We start from the raw sequence: 14,808 nt of genomic DNA on the forward strand, positions 1-14,808 counted from the left end.
TTGTGATGTTCAGGTGGGAAATAAGGAGGGATAAAAACACAAACACAACTTTACTTAATGGTTGTAAACTTGTTCAGCCTTCTGAGGAACTTATTCTACTTATCATGACTGTAAGAAAATTAAAACACTTTCTTTAAATGCCTTTTTTGCTCTATGAAAAATCACCTATGATGCTGGAAGTGAGTCTAGTTGTTTGGCAGAAGCTTGGAACTTGCATAAAGTCAGCCAGGAGTCTGCTGAAATATCCAGTGAAACATGCCAAAGTACAAGTTCCCATGCTGAAATGTTTCAGCTGAAACTAAGAAAACTGAACAACAACTTGATCATACAAAAACCACAACCTCGCTGTCAGGAGGAGACAGAGCATGAGATTCATCTGCCCAGCAAGGGAGTTGTGGTGGGAAGAGCTGTCACAGCTATCCACTGCCATGATCAGTAGTCCAATATTGTACTGCTGAATGTAGTAGTCTGGGGGTCAACATGTGACCCACATAGATGATAAAACGCCAGAGGCAGCTGCAAGCTCTATCACACAGCCTCATTTCCAAGTAGAAAGTCCAAGCCATGTGCCTTTAATTATTTATGAAAATGCACATATTTTTAAGACCATATTGTTTCCCGTGTTTAATTCAGTTTTAATTTAAATAACCTTTCCATGCTTGATGTATATTTAAAAACCAGTACCCACAAGAGCTGGACTAAGCAGGTTAGTCTCTATTATCTCCTCTAAAGAAAAACACCACAGTATACTTCTCATATAAAACCACAGAGAGCATGTGAGCTGCTGTGCTGTGAGTTTAAACTGATCGCAGCGTTATCTTCTGTTTAACCTCGTTATCTTCGTGGTTTGTCTCCCAGTTGTAAGCTACAGCTCGTATTATTTGTTATGGCTTCCTTAAATCTAATCAGATCAGGTTGTTTTAGGATGTTTTATCAGTGTGTTATCAGTCATTTAAAGGAGGAGGAAATGTGCGGTCTTCTTTCTGGGAGCTCGTCCCGATTGAGCCCATTTAAATCTCGTATTAAAATAAGTTTTTTTAGCCTGCTTAATTTATTATTCAGAGTTGTACTAGCGTGCAGTGAAAAACATTTTCGTGGTAAAGAAGAAAACAACAACAACAGGATAGTCCTACCTTGCTTTCTTGTTGGCTGGCGTTCGCTGTCGGGGATTTGGGTGTCTCATTCTGGTCCCGTTCGTCCTCTTTGCCCCCACTTTCGTCCTGAATTGTGTGGAATCATCCTCTCCATAGCTGGACTGGCCATCGGGCATACCGGGCATTTGCCCGGTGGGCCGCTGGCGATTTTTTGTTTTTATGGGCCGATTGATTTTTTTTTTAAATTTATTTATTTTTAGGAAGGGTATATATAATGAAAGGTGTTGGATTGGCCAATTGGTCATGATCGACTCTGGGCTGGACCAATTACAGCCGAGGAGGCCGGATGCACCCTCCCCCTTGTTTAGCAATCTTATAGACGAACTAAAGAAAATGGAGAACAAAAAAAGGAAAGGAGGTGTTTATGAAAATATCACTAAATCTGTCATTTATTAAATTTAATATTAATTAATGATCATGTCTCACCTCTAGTGTTCTTGGTCTTAATTTAAGGTTTTCCTATAGCGATTGACAGATCACGTGACTTTCGCGCATTGCATGCCGGGAACTCGAGGCAAAACAATCCAAGTACCGCATCAAATGCAAGCATTTGCAGCACCGCAAAACGTTCATTCTCCGGTTCCAATACCTTCTTGGTTTTTCTTTGCCGCACAAAAAAGGAATGTACAAAACTAAGGAGAACAATGCCGGTCCGTACAAAGACAGACTCGACGAAAAGGCAAAGAAAAGATACGAGGAAAAAATCAAAGGAGTGAAAGGGTCAGACCCTTAGGAGCACACAGAGTGGACAAAAGACGTTAGCGTGCTGCCCAACTTTCACCACGCTCAGATTTATAATTATACGGTTCTTGGAGTGAGTGCATACACTCATGAAGCTTTTAGTAACTTCAGGTCACTGCAACAAGCTCAGGTACAGTTTACCGATGGATGGGTACAGGACCTTGAAATGCACCGTGTAGAACGAAAGACCATCGTACGAACAAAGGTAAGTTTACCAGTCTCACAAATCGTCATCATAAATACACATTCGTTAACCGTTTATTAATATAACCTTTGAGCTCAACGGTAATTAATTTGTAGTGGAAATAATTTCTTGTAAGCATTAAAGAAATGTAGCAGTGACAATAATATTGTATGTTGTAATCGCACTGGACAATTAGTGATACAAAACAACTGTTTTATCCTCTGAATAAAAGTATATGTTTTTGTCAATGTACCGTGGTAATAACAGAAGCGAAACGCAATATTGTGTCAGGACAATTCACTGTTTATGCACAATAAATAAAGGAGCTACAGCGCTACAATTTCTGTTCAGCGCCAGACTTGCTTGTAACCTATATCACCAATTATGTTAAGAAAAATGACGTATTAACTACTACAAAACACTGACCTTTGTGGGAATGCTTGGAGCAGACTAACATGTGAGCTGGAGTGTTCTGAGACGTTATATTTGGTATATTCAGACTATCCGTCGGCTCTTACTTCGGAAACATGGCTTAAAAAATTTCTCTTCAACGACATAATCCGATAAAAAAAACGATCTCTTTACCCGTCGGCTTCCCGTGGCTGTCATGCGACCGGCTATTGCAGTTAATAATACAACAGCTTCTTGCCATTTTTTGTGTTACTTTTTATCGCTGTGTAACTGAGTTCAATTGAAAGCCTGCGTGCGCTAGTACCTCTTGCCTCAAGTTCCCAGAATCCTTTGCGGTTTTACCTCTGAATGACGTCACATTTTCAGCTGTGAAAAGTTATTCTTATCTTCAAGGCCGCACTAAAGAAGAAAAGAATAGCAGGATGTGGCTTGTGACATTTTCATTCCCAGCATTGCTTTAAGGGTTTCTGGCACTCCGGCACATCGAAATGCTGAAACAACCATTGGACAGTTTTGCCGTAGCGCTTTGTATTAACACTTATGATTCTGAGATGCTGAGCCTGAAAAGCTGATAATCTGCTGAGTGACATAGAAATCCATTGTTTTTGAGGATGGTTGAAGAACTCATATTAACTGTGGCAAAATTTCACACAGAGGTTGTTTGTTTGTTTGTTTTTTGTTGTTTTTTTTTTTACTTTTTTTCACCACCCATTATTCAGAGACAGAAATGAACAACAAATCAAAGCCCGCTGTAACTGTAAACTCTTTAGTTCTCAGTCTTTACTCTTGGGATTCTCTCCAGCAGGGATGTTTAAATCTTTTAAATATGTTTCTGCAGTTTTCTTTAAATTGTACAAAAATCACTCTTGAAATTGAGAATCGAGCATCATGAAGATGTTATTTATATATTTTAATGATGTAATATTGATTCATTTAATGCCACTTTGAGATTTTTTTTTTTGCCTTTTCTTGCAGGTGGGTTGCCCTTATTTATTTTTCAGGGAGTTGGCAACCCTATGCTAACGACAACGCATAAAAGCAGTCGCTTGTCCGTCCGTAGTGTGGTTATATTAAATATAGGCGAAAGAGAGAACTTTAAGAAATTAATACTACAGTGACCATAAAAAACATGAAAAAATATTGCCGTAATATGAAGCGATCCTTTTCATATCCTCATCCGATATGTGTCGTTATATCGAACAGCCCTATTTTGAACTCTCCTCGTCCTTTGAGTGCGCAGTCACCTTTGTTATATAGCAAGGTATTTAAAACGAATAAATAAATATCCCGTTCTTTTCAATAGGCATGATCTGAGCATGCGCGGAATGACACGGAGCTATTTGATCCTTTGATCTTCTGCGTCACAGTGGCCGTTTATCAATGCCCAAGTACGCGAGTACGTACTCGCGTGCTCGGTGAGTACGTACTCGCCGAGAACGCACGGGAGTACGTACCCGCCGAGAACGCGAGCACGGACTCGTGGGCCGTCTCTCAATTCTCAAGTACGCGAGCGCGGACTCGTGATTTGTACCAGCGTACGTGATGATGTCACAGGTCCGGAGTTTTTACTGCCGTCCCCTCCTAATTTAACTGTGAGTAACATGTTATGAAGCTTAACTTTAATCACAGCCAAACCGGTTTACTCAGGAACAAATAAAACACTGAAATAAACCAAACATTAACATTTAGAAGTGATCTAAGTGACTTATATATCATTTTTAACCTCAGTAGTGAAACCTCTATTAATAAAAATAGTGTACATGTACATACGTGTACATACCTTAATAAAAACAAGCAGGTGAGATGTTAGAACGCTTTTATTTCTATTCTAGTGGACACTCAATACTATAGACAGCTGCTGGGGTTTCTTTAACCTGAGTAGTGAGAAGACCGCGAGCGGGCGGGGAGGGGAGGGGGGGGGACGATGTGCCGGGAGTCCGCTGTTGAGTTTTGGACGAAATGCATTCTGGGATATATAGCTGTACCAAGTCTACACCGATGCATGCTCGATAAAACGGGCGGATCGAGAACACATCCGGGACTTTTTCGCGTTCTCGGCTTGATGCGTACTTCGAATTGGAACAGTACTTGGTCTCCGACTGATGACGTATCACGAGTACACGAGAACGCAAGTACGCACAAGTACGCATATTGATAAACGCCCAGTCTCTCCTTCTCAAAGGGAAGACTGTGACGTCACCATCTCTGCCACAAAAGTTCATAAATAGAGTTTACCTTAGTGAGTCTTCAGTAACGGCGAGTTGTGTTTGCAAAGCAGGAATCTTTGACAAAGCTAATACTTTTACATTTAAATAATTCAGTGAACATTTTTTTCTTTTGACACTGTCCCTTAATCTTTTAAAGAAATGTCAGAAGAAACATTAAATAATTCACCTTCCGACAGAGATAATACAGAGGAACCACATCCTGACAGGGCTCAGACTAGTGGATCGTGCGGCTGTGCTGCCAGATGCCATGAGTCTCTGCAGGAGCAAAGGATTTGCGTGTCAACGACAAAAATAGAAAAGCGTTTAGACTCTCTCGAGGAGCAAGTCAGAATGCTCATCACTAGGATGGACAACCCTGAGAGGGAGTCGAATGAAAAAAAGGAAGAGCGTGCGAAAATCAGGTGTGAAATCAAAGAGGAAGTACCACAGAGTGCTGCTGCCAACCTTGCACGTAACACAGTTCTAGGTGTTGCCATAATGGGCGGTCTTTTTGGTTCAGTTGCCCTGGCCACCCTCACATATTGGAAATTATACGGCATACCTGATTGGATTATTAAGTGGTGCCTTGAGCAATTCTTCCAATATGTGAATGGTCGTTCTCTAAAATTCTTCCGGTAATTCTTCTAGTAATAGTAATAATGTTTTCCAGCCACGGTCAAAACTATACTTTGCCCTCACCTCCCAACCAGTCATGACAGAAGACTACCCCTTCCTGAGTCTGGTTCTGTCACAGGTTTCTTCCTGTTAAAAGGGAGTTTTTCCTGTCCACCGTTGCTCATAGGGGATCACTTGATTGTTGGATTGAATTTTTGGATTGAATTTAATTGCCTTAAACTGAAATTCAAAAATTCAAGTGAGGGGTTGACCAGGGCTCACAAAATCGCTAGCCCGACGTCCCGGAGCTAGCGATTTCTCCAGTAGCCCGGGCTACCAAAATCTATCTCAGCCCAGCCCGTCGGCCTGTCGGGCTGGGCTGAGATACATTTTGGGAGGTTCTGATAGTAGAGAGCACAAAATTTGTTAGCTGGATTGTTTTTTTTATTTTATTTGTAGTTTTTGTGGTGCTCCATACTTCAAAAACTACAAATATAAACAATGCTAATCAAAATAAAGAAAAATTATATAAATAATATCCACTACTGCTCTGTGTGTTTACTTCAATGAAAAATTGTATTTATTGTGATAGAAAAATATAAATTGTCCAAAATATTTGAGAGTTTTTAAATTAGCACTGCATGAGTTTAACTGTGGCACAGATGGCTGTCAATCCTGGTGAGTGAGAGTTCAACCTCCAAACTGAACCCAGTGTGTTACTCACAGAATCAAAGATTTACTGACATTTACTGATTGTTCTGTAGGGTCTTTACAATTTTCAGCCCCTTCAGGTGACTGTTGTCTTCTGACTCCATCTTTAGGGTTTAGTTAGATTAAATATTTAACCAGTTAATTTAAGAATGAAAGACACATTTATCACAAAGGCACTCTTTTAATGTAGATTAAATGTGTGTTGACATAACATCTAGATGTATGATTAGAAAGAGAGAAATGTTGTAATGACATGAACAAAGTGCAGTAATCCAAGATGGCATCAGAGTTTTAACACCTTTTATACTCATGTTTTTATAATTATGTTAAGTGTAAAAGCTCAAAGATAATGACATAGATGCATCTGTTTCTGTTATGATCACAATAATCACAACATAAAATGATTATTGTGACTTTTTTTCTGTGCTGTATTAAGGTTACCAGAGTCAGCTGGGGATTCATGAACATCATCAGCGATGTTTCTCCACAGCGGGCTCATCAGTACCTGGTGACAGAAAGTCAATCCAGCTCTGACTTGAGGCTGTTCAAGAATCAGCTCCACTTGATCTGGTTCCACCTCTACCACAGGCAGAGAAACACAGGGTGAGATCTCGACCTGCCAGTCATCACGGTATAACTGTGCCCAGGTGTTAAATTCATCCATGTGATTCAGCAACACTGTAAAATAATCTTCATTTCTTTGGTAAGAAGTGTGTGTTTCTGTTCTTAAATTGAACACCAGCCTGGACTCTTTGTTGGCCAGACAAAATCATTGGTTTTCACAACTGGGTCCAGTTCCACCTGCAAAGGATATAAGGCCAGGGAGCATGATTTGGTAAGTATAACATTTCACCAGACAGAAGAGTTTGATGTCCTTTGATTTCAGTATTCTCAGCCGGTCGGCCTCATGTGTGCCTGATGACAAGTTGGTCCACTTCATACATGCACAGTAGCGCAGGCGCAGTTGTTTATACAGGATTAACCTGAGTGACCTGTTCCTGTACCGTTTTTTTAACAACTGTAATAGATTACAGGAAGTCTCTGGCTGTGTTGCTGAATCTGCCGATGCAAGATCAGACATGGATGGATGAGGTGCTGCAACTGAGACCTGACGTTTGTCTTTTCTGGTCGGCGAGTGGAGAATCACACAGGCTGGTCTGCAAAGAGAGCTTTAGGATGCTTCCTCCCACTGTCCACTGCATCGTCCATCAACAGGGTTTGCAGGGCTGGCTCAACCCATGGCTGCCACACCACTAAGATGTTTTCAGAAATATGCAAGCAGGAGATGGTGGATGCTATATTACTACTAGTACAATACTTTTAACTCTGTAGCAGACAACAGTTTGATAAAATGCTATGAAAAAAAAGAAACCAAAAGATTAGATTCTATAAGTTTCAAAGAGATTTAATTTATATATTTTATATAATAAAGTCAGTGTACGAATGACCGGCAATAATTCAGTCACTGAAATTATCCTTGAAATTAGCTAAGTAATTCCTAAAAGTGTGTAGATTAAAGAAAATTAATTTCCCTGGATACGATTGTCTCTGATGAGCCTGAGGTACAAAGCACACCAGCGATGACGATAAAGTTTTCAAACACTGTTTGAATAATCAAAGGGACATTTATAAAGCTCAGTCTACAACAGACATACTTACTGTGTGAAAGGGAGCAGAGAAACACGCTGTATTGTTGCAATTCTCTTTTGCATAAGCCACACCAGAAACGCTCTGTGCAGATAGCAAAGTCACTGCAAAGGCACTGCAAAACTTGTAAGCCCTAGTTCGGCTCCCTACAAAGATGCTCCAGTTTTTCTTGCGTCCAACAAAATTAGTTCTAATATGTTTTATTTTTAATGTTACTCTGGGCTGTGTTGAACAAAGTGAGTTAGCACAATTTAAATTCCAAAAAATGATTAGTCTCTTAAATGACTGGCATCTGACATAGCTAGACCGTCACCGGGGACTCTGTGAGTGGTAAGAGGTTTAAAAACAAACCATCTATACTGTCAACAAACAACTCTTCATCTGCATTTTTTCAGAACAAATTGTTTTCAATCTTGTGCACCTAAGTACACCAATACACTCGCCTCTGCAGCCGTGACACTTACCCTTCAGCAAGTAATGTTCCATCCCACCATTTCCAAGTCCCTTCCTCATGGACGTCTCTCAGACGATCCAGAAGCCCATTGGGTGATGAGGCGTATCTTGATGATTTAGTCTTCTGCTTATCCAATCTAGAAACTCAGGGTCTCTGTGAGGCATCCAAGGTCTCACGCGATGAGGAAGGTGAGACTCCCAGACCAGGTCACGAGTTTGTCTCGGGGCATCTTGATGATTTATCAAGTAATTAACTGTTGAGTTCTAACAAAAAAAGAAATAAAACCAAATATACATTTTCAGAAATCTGCATGAGCACCGCTCCACAGAAATACTAACAAACCTCTTCATCTTGGCTGTCTATGATTATAAGATCTCCTCCCTGCAGCTGACAGAAGTCTCTGGATTCCTTCCATGTTTTGAATTAATTTAATTTCAAGGGGAAGTAGTAACATACAGAGTTCATTAAAATCCATCCTGCAGGACAGTGTTTGCAGCCATCACCTGTTTCCAAAAGAAAATGCCACCATTATAGAAAATGATGAAACAAATCATTATGCTTTTACAATTTTATCATATACAGAAATAATGAAACAGGCCTTACTAATCATTGATAAGCGTGTTTTCATGGTTTCAATTTCCTTTGTAACTTTTTCAATCTGACTTTTATAGTCATTGATTCGTTTTGTCTGGTGTTCAAGCTCCCAGTTGGTTTGTGTCTGACGGCTCATCTCACTGTCCAGCTGCTTCCTGGCATCCTTCATGGTTTCCACTGCAGTCTTGTAAGTGTCCTGGAGGACGACCAGCTCTTTGCTGATGCGTTCGGTATCATCGAGCGTGAGTTGAGAATCTGTGAGTTTGTTATCTGCAAGTGTTGAAGACTGTTTCTTACACTGTGCAATTTTTGGCCCATTTTGAGCCGATTTCTGAGTCGTGCGACCGTTTTGGTGATCGGCCCGATTTTGGCCTTCATCGTGCATCGTGCATCGTATAGTATACGTGGGGTAACCAGAAGCGATTTACACCTCACGACCAGCTCCCGATCATCAATCGACCGTCGTGGAGGCACAACTTGTAGAACTTTGGAAAGCTCATCCGAGCCTTTTCGATGTGGCCTCACAAAATTATCACGACCACAACAACCGTGAAAATAGTTGGATTTACATTGCTGCTCAATCACAGCTGCCTGATCAATGTTTTTCATTAGTAATTTCGCAAAGTTGATGGTGGCCAAAAATCGCACAGTGTAAGCCCAGCACGACTGAAAAAAATCGCACAGTGTAAGCCCAGCTTAAGTAACAATATTATAAATCAGTTGGTTTGACAACATTGTACATCATCAGTTTTATTTATAAACGTTATTGTAAATTTCCAAGATTTGTACAAATCATTGTAGCAGCAGTACAATGAATCAATAAGCAGGCTGACAGCAAATTACTCACCTCAGCACATTTAATCATTATGTCCATGTTGTAGCACATAGAAATGTTTAGTTAACTTTGCAAACATACGCATTTTCCCTGTAACTGTGCCTTCACTGAAAATGTGATTTATGTAATGCTGAGTATGTCATTTCAAGTATGTGGTTACTTTTGGTGACACTGTTGAGCATTGATGGGATTAATTTCTAAATATGTCCTGATTAAAGTATAATACAAGCATAGTGCTGGTGTCAAGGCTCTTATATGTCTTATGGGGATACTGTTGTAACCTTAGAAATTGTTATGTCTATATCAAGCTTTTGCTTAATAGTAAACAGAAATATTTGTCTTTTTCAACATCCTTAGAAATGTTGTTCAACAGCTATCACCAAATGGAGCACTCTTAACCCTGCACTGGAAAAAATATCCCTTACTTCACCTGTGATCACACATGTTTTTTTCCAGTGCAAAGGCAGCTGGCAGAGGAATGGCCAAGGAAAGGAAAGACCTCACTGAGCGAAAAAGATGAGGACAAAAGCTGGTGATGATTCAGTGCAGCTGGTCTCAGGGGATGAAGCAAAAGCCTGATCAATTTCTCTACAAAAACAAGGTGAGTTTAATGTTATGATTTATTTTACTTTTTCAAGATATGTTCAAGGTATGTTATTTTAATTATATAATGCTCAAGTCATTTTCCACCTCAATGTTCTCAATATTAAACCTTGTAGCTTTATTCATTTTATTTTTGGCTTAAAAGTAAACAAGAGCAACAAAAAACCCCTAACTTTTTAAAAATTCTTTCTGTTCCTCTTTTTTCCTCTGAACACATCCTGACCAGGCTCAATGAGACGGGGGAAGTAAACAGCGATACATTCACCCAGACTGCTGATGTTCCTGTATGAACTGAAAAACTTTGAACATCCAAGAAAAAGCTGAGGTTATTTTCTTTACAGCTCATATGGATCTTGATTGACTGAACAATCAGACTTTATTCAGGACTTTGCTACGGGGAGAGAGGTACCAACATGTGTGAGCACATGTGTACACACACACACAGCATCTCACTTCATGCTTGCCCTTCCCCTAGACTCTTGTGTCACTCAGCAGTTTGTCGTATTATTGTCTTATTTGTTGAAATTTAGAGTCCATGAGCACAAGCAGGGGTTTTTGCTTGACCTCATTCTCAGAGGCCTCACTAATATTTAATGGTTGTGAAATATGTCAAACTTTTCTCCCATCCCTAAAGTTAAACAGCTGAGAGCATCTTTAGCACAGCAGAGAAAAAGATGTGCACCATCAACCCGAGTTTAAGTGATCCATTTAAGTGATCCTTATGCCTTTGCTGCTGATGAAAAGTTTTCATCAGAACAAGCACTTCTAATTGTACACTGTAAAAAATATTGTAGAATTTACGGTGAATTACTGGCAGCTGTGGTTGCCAGAATTTACCGTGAAAAATAAATTTTAAATGTAGAACACAAAACGGTATCCTATTTTAGTAACCTTAAATTTCACAGTAAATAATAATTATATTTTTTACAGTAAATCACTGAATTTAAACATAAATTCATGTGAAAACAACAGACATTCCGTTAACCTGATTACAGTCTTATTTTGTTAAATATAGTGAAACTGTATAAAATAATACGGTATCATACCTAAAAAGTTGAATATTACGGTAAAATACTGGCAGCTGTGGTTGCCAGAATTTCACCGTGGAAAATATAGTGATAATGCAGAATACATAACGGTATACTTGTTGATAAATGTAAAATTCACAGTGAACTTTGGTTTTTGTACAATTATTACATTGAAATAAAAAACTATTATAAAGTAAACCAGTTAAAATACATTTAACAAGCTTGTTTACCGTCTCCTATTGACAAAGCACAGAAGAGCTGTATAATACAAGACATGCCTTTTTATTCAAAAGTTCATATTTACACAAAATTATTGGCAGCTGTTGCAGCCAGAATGTTGTCTAAAAAGATTAAGGTCCAACAAATGAGGTAATAAACATAATAGGGCTAACTGGCATAAAACTTAGATTCTTTGACTTTTTGTCATAATTTGCTAGAAACATTAATAAAAACCAGTAAAGACAATGATTAAATTAAACAGTTAATATCCATCCATCCGCTTATCCTTTTTCAGGGTCGCGCTGGAGCCTATCCCAGCTTTCATAGGGCGAGAGGCGGGGTACACCCTGGACAGGTCGCCAGTCTGTCACAGGGCTAACACACAGGGACAGACAACCATTCGCACTCACATTTACACCTATGTAATTTGGATTAATCAATTAATCATGCAAACTCCACAAAGAAAGACACTGGCCTGATGGTGGAATTGAACTCAGGACCTTCTTGCTTTGCAGCAACAGTGCTAACCACCGTGCCACCGTGCTGCCCTAAAGAGTTAATATTTAATAATCAAATTAATGACTAAAAAGGCACTGATCTAATTAATATCAAACTTAATACAACCAAAAACAAATAAGTACATAATAAACAGTCAAACAAAATTTAAAACACTTGATACTTGCAGTGGTTGGTAAAGTTTCTTTTTATCCAGATTGATAGTAGAGGGCTTTCAAAACAGTCTCTGATGGTGTCTGAGGAACTGGAACAGGTTTTGGATCCAATGTGCTGGAGGACTTGCATGTTGTTCTTCAGATGCTCGGTGTACATCAGCGTTCTTTCCTTGCAGTCTGAAAGCAAATACAAAGCACAATAAAGCAAACTGCCCATTTCAAAAGCAAATATACAATCTTAAATCTAATAGAGCTGACACAATTAATCGTGTAATGATTTACAATTGTGATGCATTGCAATGTGGACATAAAGCATTCTTATTCCATTCAGAAGAAAGTAATTGATTATTAAATACGGTCCCGATCAAAAGTTTAAGACCACTTGAAAAATGGCAAAAAATCATCTTTTGCACGGTCGGATCTTAACAAGGTTCCAACAACATGCAACAAGCAGAAATGGGAGTGAGACAAAAAATTTAACTTACATTTCACAAACTTAAACTGGGACAGGCTGTTTTACAGCTGATCAAATGTTTAGGACCACATGCCTTTAAAAGGCCAAATCTGTGCAAAACTGTGGATTCATTGTCATTTTCTGTCAGGTAGTCAGACTGTCAGGATGTTCTGATGGCAAAAGCAAAAAACATTTTCCTTTTTGAACATGGTCGGCTTGTTGAACTGCATAAGTAGGGTCGCTCACAGCGCGCTATTGCTGCTGAGGTGGGATGCAGTTAAGACGGTCATTTCCTAAATAATCCTGGGGGTTATGGAACAAAAACGTGAAGTGGAAGACCTAAAAAATCCTCAACCCAAATTAAGGCCATTAGTGGTGAAGAGCTTCAAAAAAAAATTCTCTGATGAGAAAAAAATATAACCTTCTTTTTTTTCTCCTGTAAAAAAATGCAACCCTGATGGTCCTGATGACTTCCAACCTTACTGGCATGACAAGCAGATCCCACCTGAGATGTTTTCTACGCCCTACAGACGAGGGGGCGCCACAATGGTTGGGGAGATGCTTTTTCCTTCAGTGGAACAATGGAGCTTCAGGAGGTGCAGGAGTGTCAAAAGGCTGCTGGCTATGTCCAGATGATGCAGAGAGCATTCCTCGTGACTGAGGGTCCTCATCTGTGTGGTAACGACTGGGTTTTTCAACAGGACAACGCTACGGTACACAATGCCCGTAGGACAAGGGACTTCTTCCAGGAGAATAACATCACTCTTTTGGACCATCCTGCGTCTTTCCCTGATCTAAATCCAACTGAGAATGGACAACAGTTCCAGACAGTAGACACCCTTCGTGTGGCCCTCTTCACCACTTGGAGAAATGTTCTCACTCACCTCATGGAAACGCTTGCATGAAGTGATCAACAACAACAGCGGACCAATTAATTATTGAGTTCAAGTTTGGAACTTTCTGTTTTGGGGGTTTACCCATGTTTTTTGGAGGTGTGGTCCTAAACTTTTGATCAGCTGTAAAACAGCCTGTTTCAGTTTAAGCGTTGTCTTTAATAAATTGCATGCTCAAAAAATGTTTTGCCTTACTCCTATTTCTTCTTGTTGCATGTTGAAGCTCTACTTGGAACCTTGTTAAGATCCAACCATGCAAAATATGATTTTTTGCCATTTTTCAAATGGTCTAAAACTTTTGATCAGGACTGCTGTTATTTTTAGGTTGTACAATTTGTTTTCGTCAGCCACATACATCACAGTGGACCAACACGTGCAGCCTGTGTTCAGACAAGTTTTGAGCAAAAAAAAAAAAAAAGTAGCTTATATGTAACCTCCTTTATTTGTTGATGAAAAGAAAAAAACTGAAATGAAGTTATGAAGATGCATTGGAAAAAAAATTATATTTTTCGGCACAAAATGTCTGTAGTTTTCTAATAAAATCTCTGTTACTGAGCCTCACAGGTCCTTTTCTTCTGCAGCTGCGCATCACATGCCAGCAGTGGCTTCGCACATGCGCGATTTATTTGCAGTCTGAATGCAGTGGGGTAAAAGTCATCTGTTCCAGCTTCCACTCTGTCACCAATTATGAGAGGCAACAGCCTTAAAAAGTTCCAGTTTTGTTTGTGCTGAGAATTTGTTGAGGACTGACCTCACACGGCTTTGAAGAGGTATCAGAGTCAGAGTATTTCAACTAATGCTCCAATTCAGAATGGAGTAGGTGAAACATTCTTTTTTTTCACAAAAAATTTTAAGAAACAGCCCAACATCATATGACAAAATGCCATAAAAATCTTGTGTCCTAATCAAAATGGCAAACCTGGCTGACAGATGTGAAAATATTTTAAACAGTTGAAAACTGACTCAAACTTTACTCCTTCTATATCTGGTGTACCTTCAGGCTTGAGGTGTTCAACAGGAGAGTTGTACATCTCTATGGTGCATTCTGCTCCACACTGATTTGGATCACCACCCTGAAAAACAGATTGCATCATTAAACAATATCTACAGAAATGTTGTGTACGACTAAAGCAGAAGCCACCAGTGCAATGTGAGCCCAAATTATCTACAGCATGCAAAACATGGTTCCTTTAACTACAGTTTTATCTATTTATTTCCATAACCCAAAGGATTAACAACTTTAAAGGCATCTTGGTATAGCAGTAGTTTGAAACATAATGGATTTTGGTTTAAAAAAAAAAAAGGACTACTTTTAAATATCTTACCATCACTAATGTCACACAGTACATCTGATGAAGACTCAGCTGATTGCTCACCTGTTACACAT

At 39.4% G+C, this 14,808-nt stretch overlaps 1 protein-coding gene across 2 annotated transcripts; it reads left to right on the forward strand.

Annotated features, from left to right (window-relative positions):
* The first annotated feature begins 2,005 nt into the window (after positions 1–2,005).
* Positions 2,006–13,929, forward strand: LOC134644863 (uridylate-specific endoribonuclease C-like). Of its 2 annotated transcripts, XM_065472092.1 has the most exons (6): positions 2,006–2,100; positions 6,460–6,626; positions 6,766–6,858; positions 10,010–10,154; positions 10,383–10,481; positions 13,027–13,929. In XM_065472092.1, exons 1-4 carry the CDS (start codon positions 2,062–2,064, stop codon positions 10,071–10,073), a joined length of 363 nt encoding a protein of 120 aa, XP_065328164.1. In that variant the 5' UTR covers positions 2,006–2,061; the 3' UTR covers positions 10,074–10,154; positions 10,383–10,481; positions 13,027–13,929. The 2 variants fall into 2 exon arrangements, with proteins under 2 accessions (XP_065328164.1, XP_063354058.1); XM_063497988.2 differs by lacking the exon at positions 13,027–13,929 and having other exon boundaries at positions 10,383–10,944.
* Positions 13,930–14,808: the final 879 nt, after the last annotated feature.

This window comes from Pelmatolapia mariae, linkage group LG16_19 (genome assembly GCF_036321145.2).
Source record: "Pelmatolapia mariae isolate MD_Pm_ZW linkage group LG16_19, Pm_UMD_F_2, whole genome shotgun sequence".
Lineage (NCBI taxonomy): Eukaryota > Metazoa > Chordata > Actinopteri > Cichliformes > Cichlidae > Pelmatolapia > Pelmatolapia mariae.

Coding starts and splice junctions, on each gene's coding strand:
- LOC134644863 (XM_065472092.1), top strand. CDS start 2,062: ATGCACCGTGTAGAACGAAAGACCATCGTACGAACAAAG. Junction 2,101..6,459: donor AGACCATCGTACGAACAAAG/GTAAGTTTACCA, acceptor TGCTGTATTAAG/GTTACCAGAGTCAGCTGGGG. Junction 6,627..6,765: donor CACAGGCAGAGAAACACAGG/GTGAGATCTCGA, acceptor ATTGAACACCAG/CCTGGACTCTTTGTTGGCCA.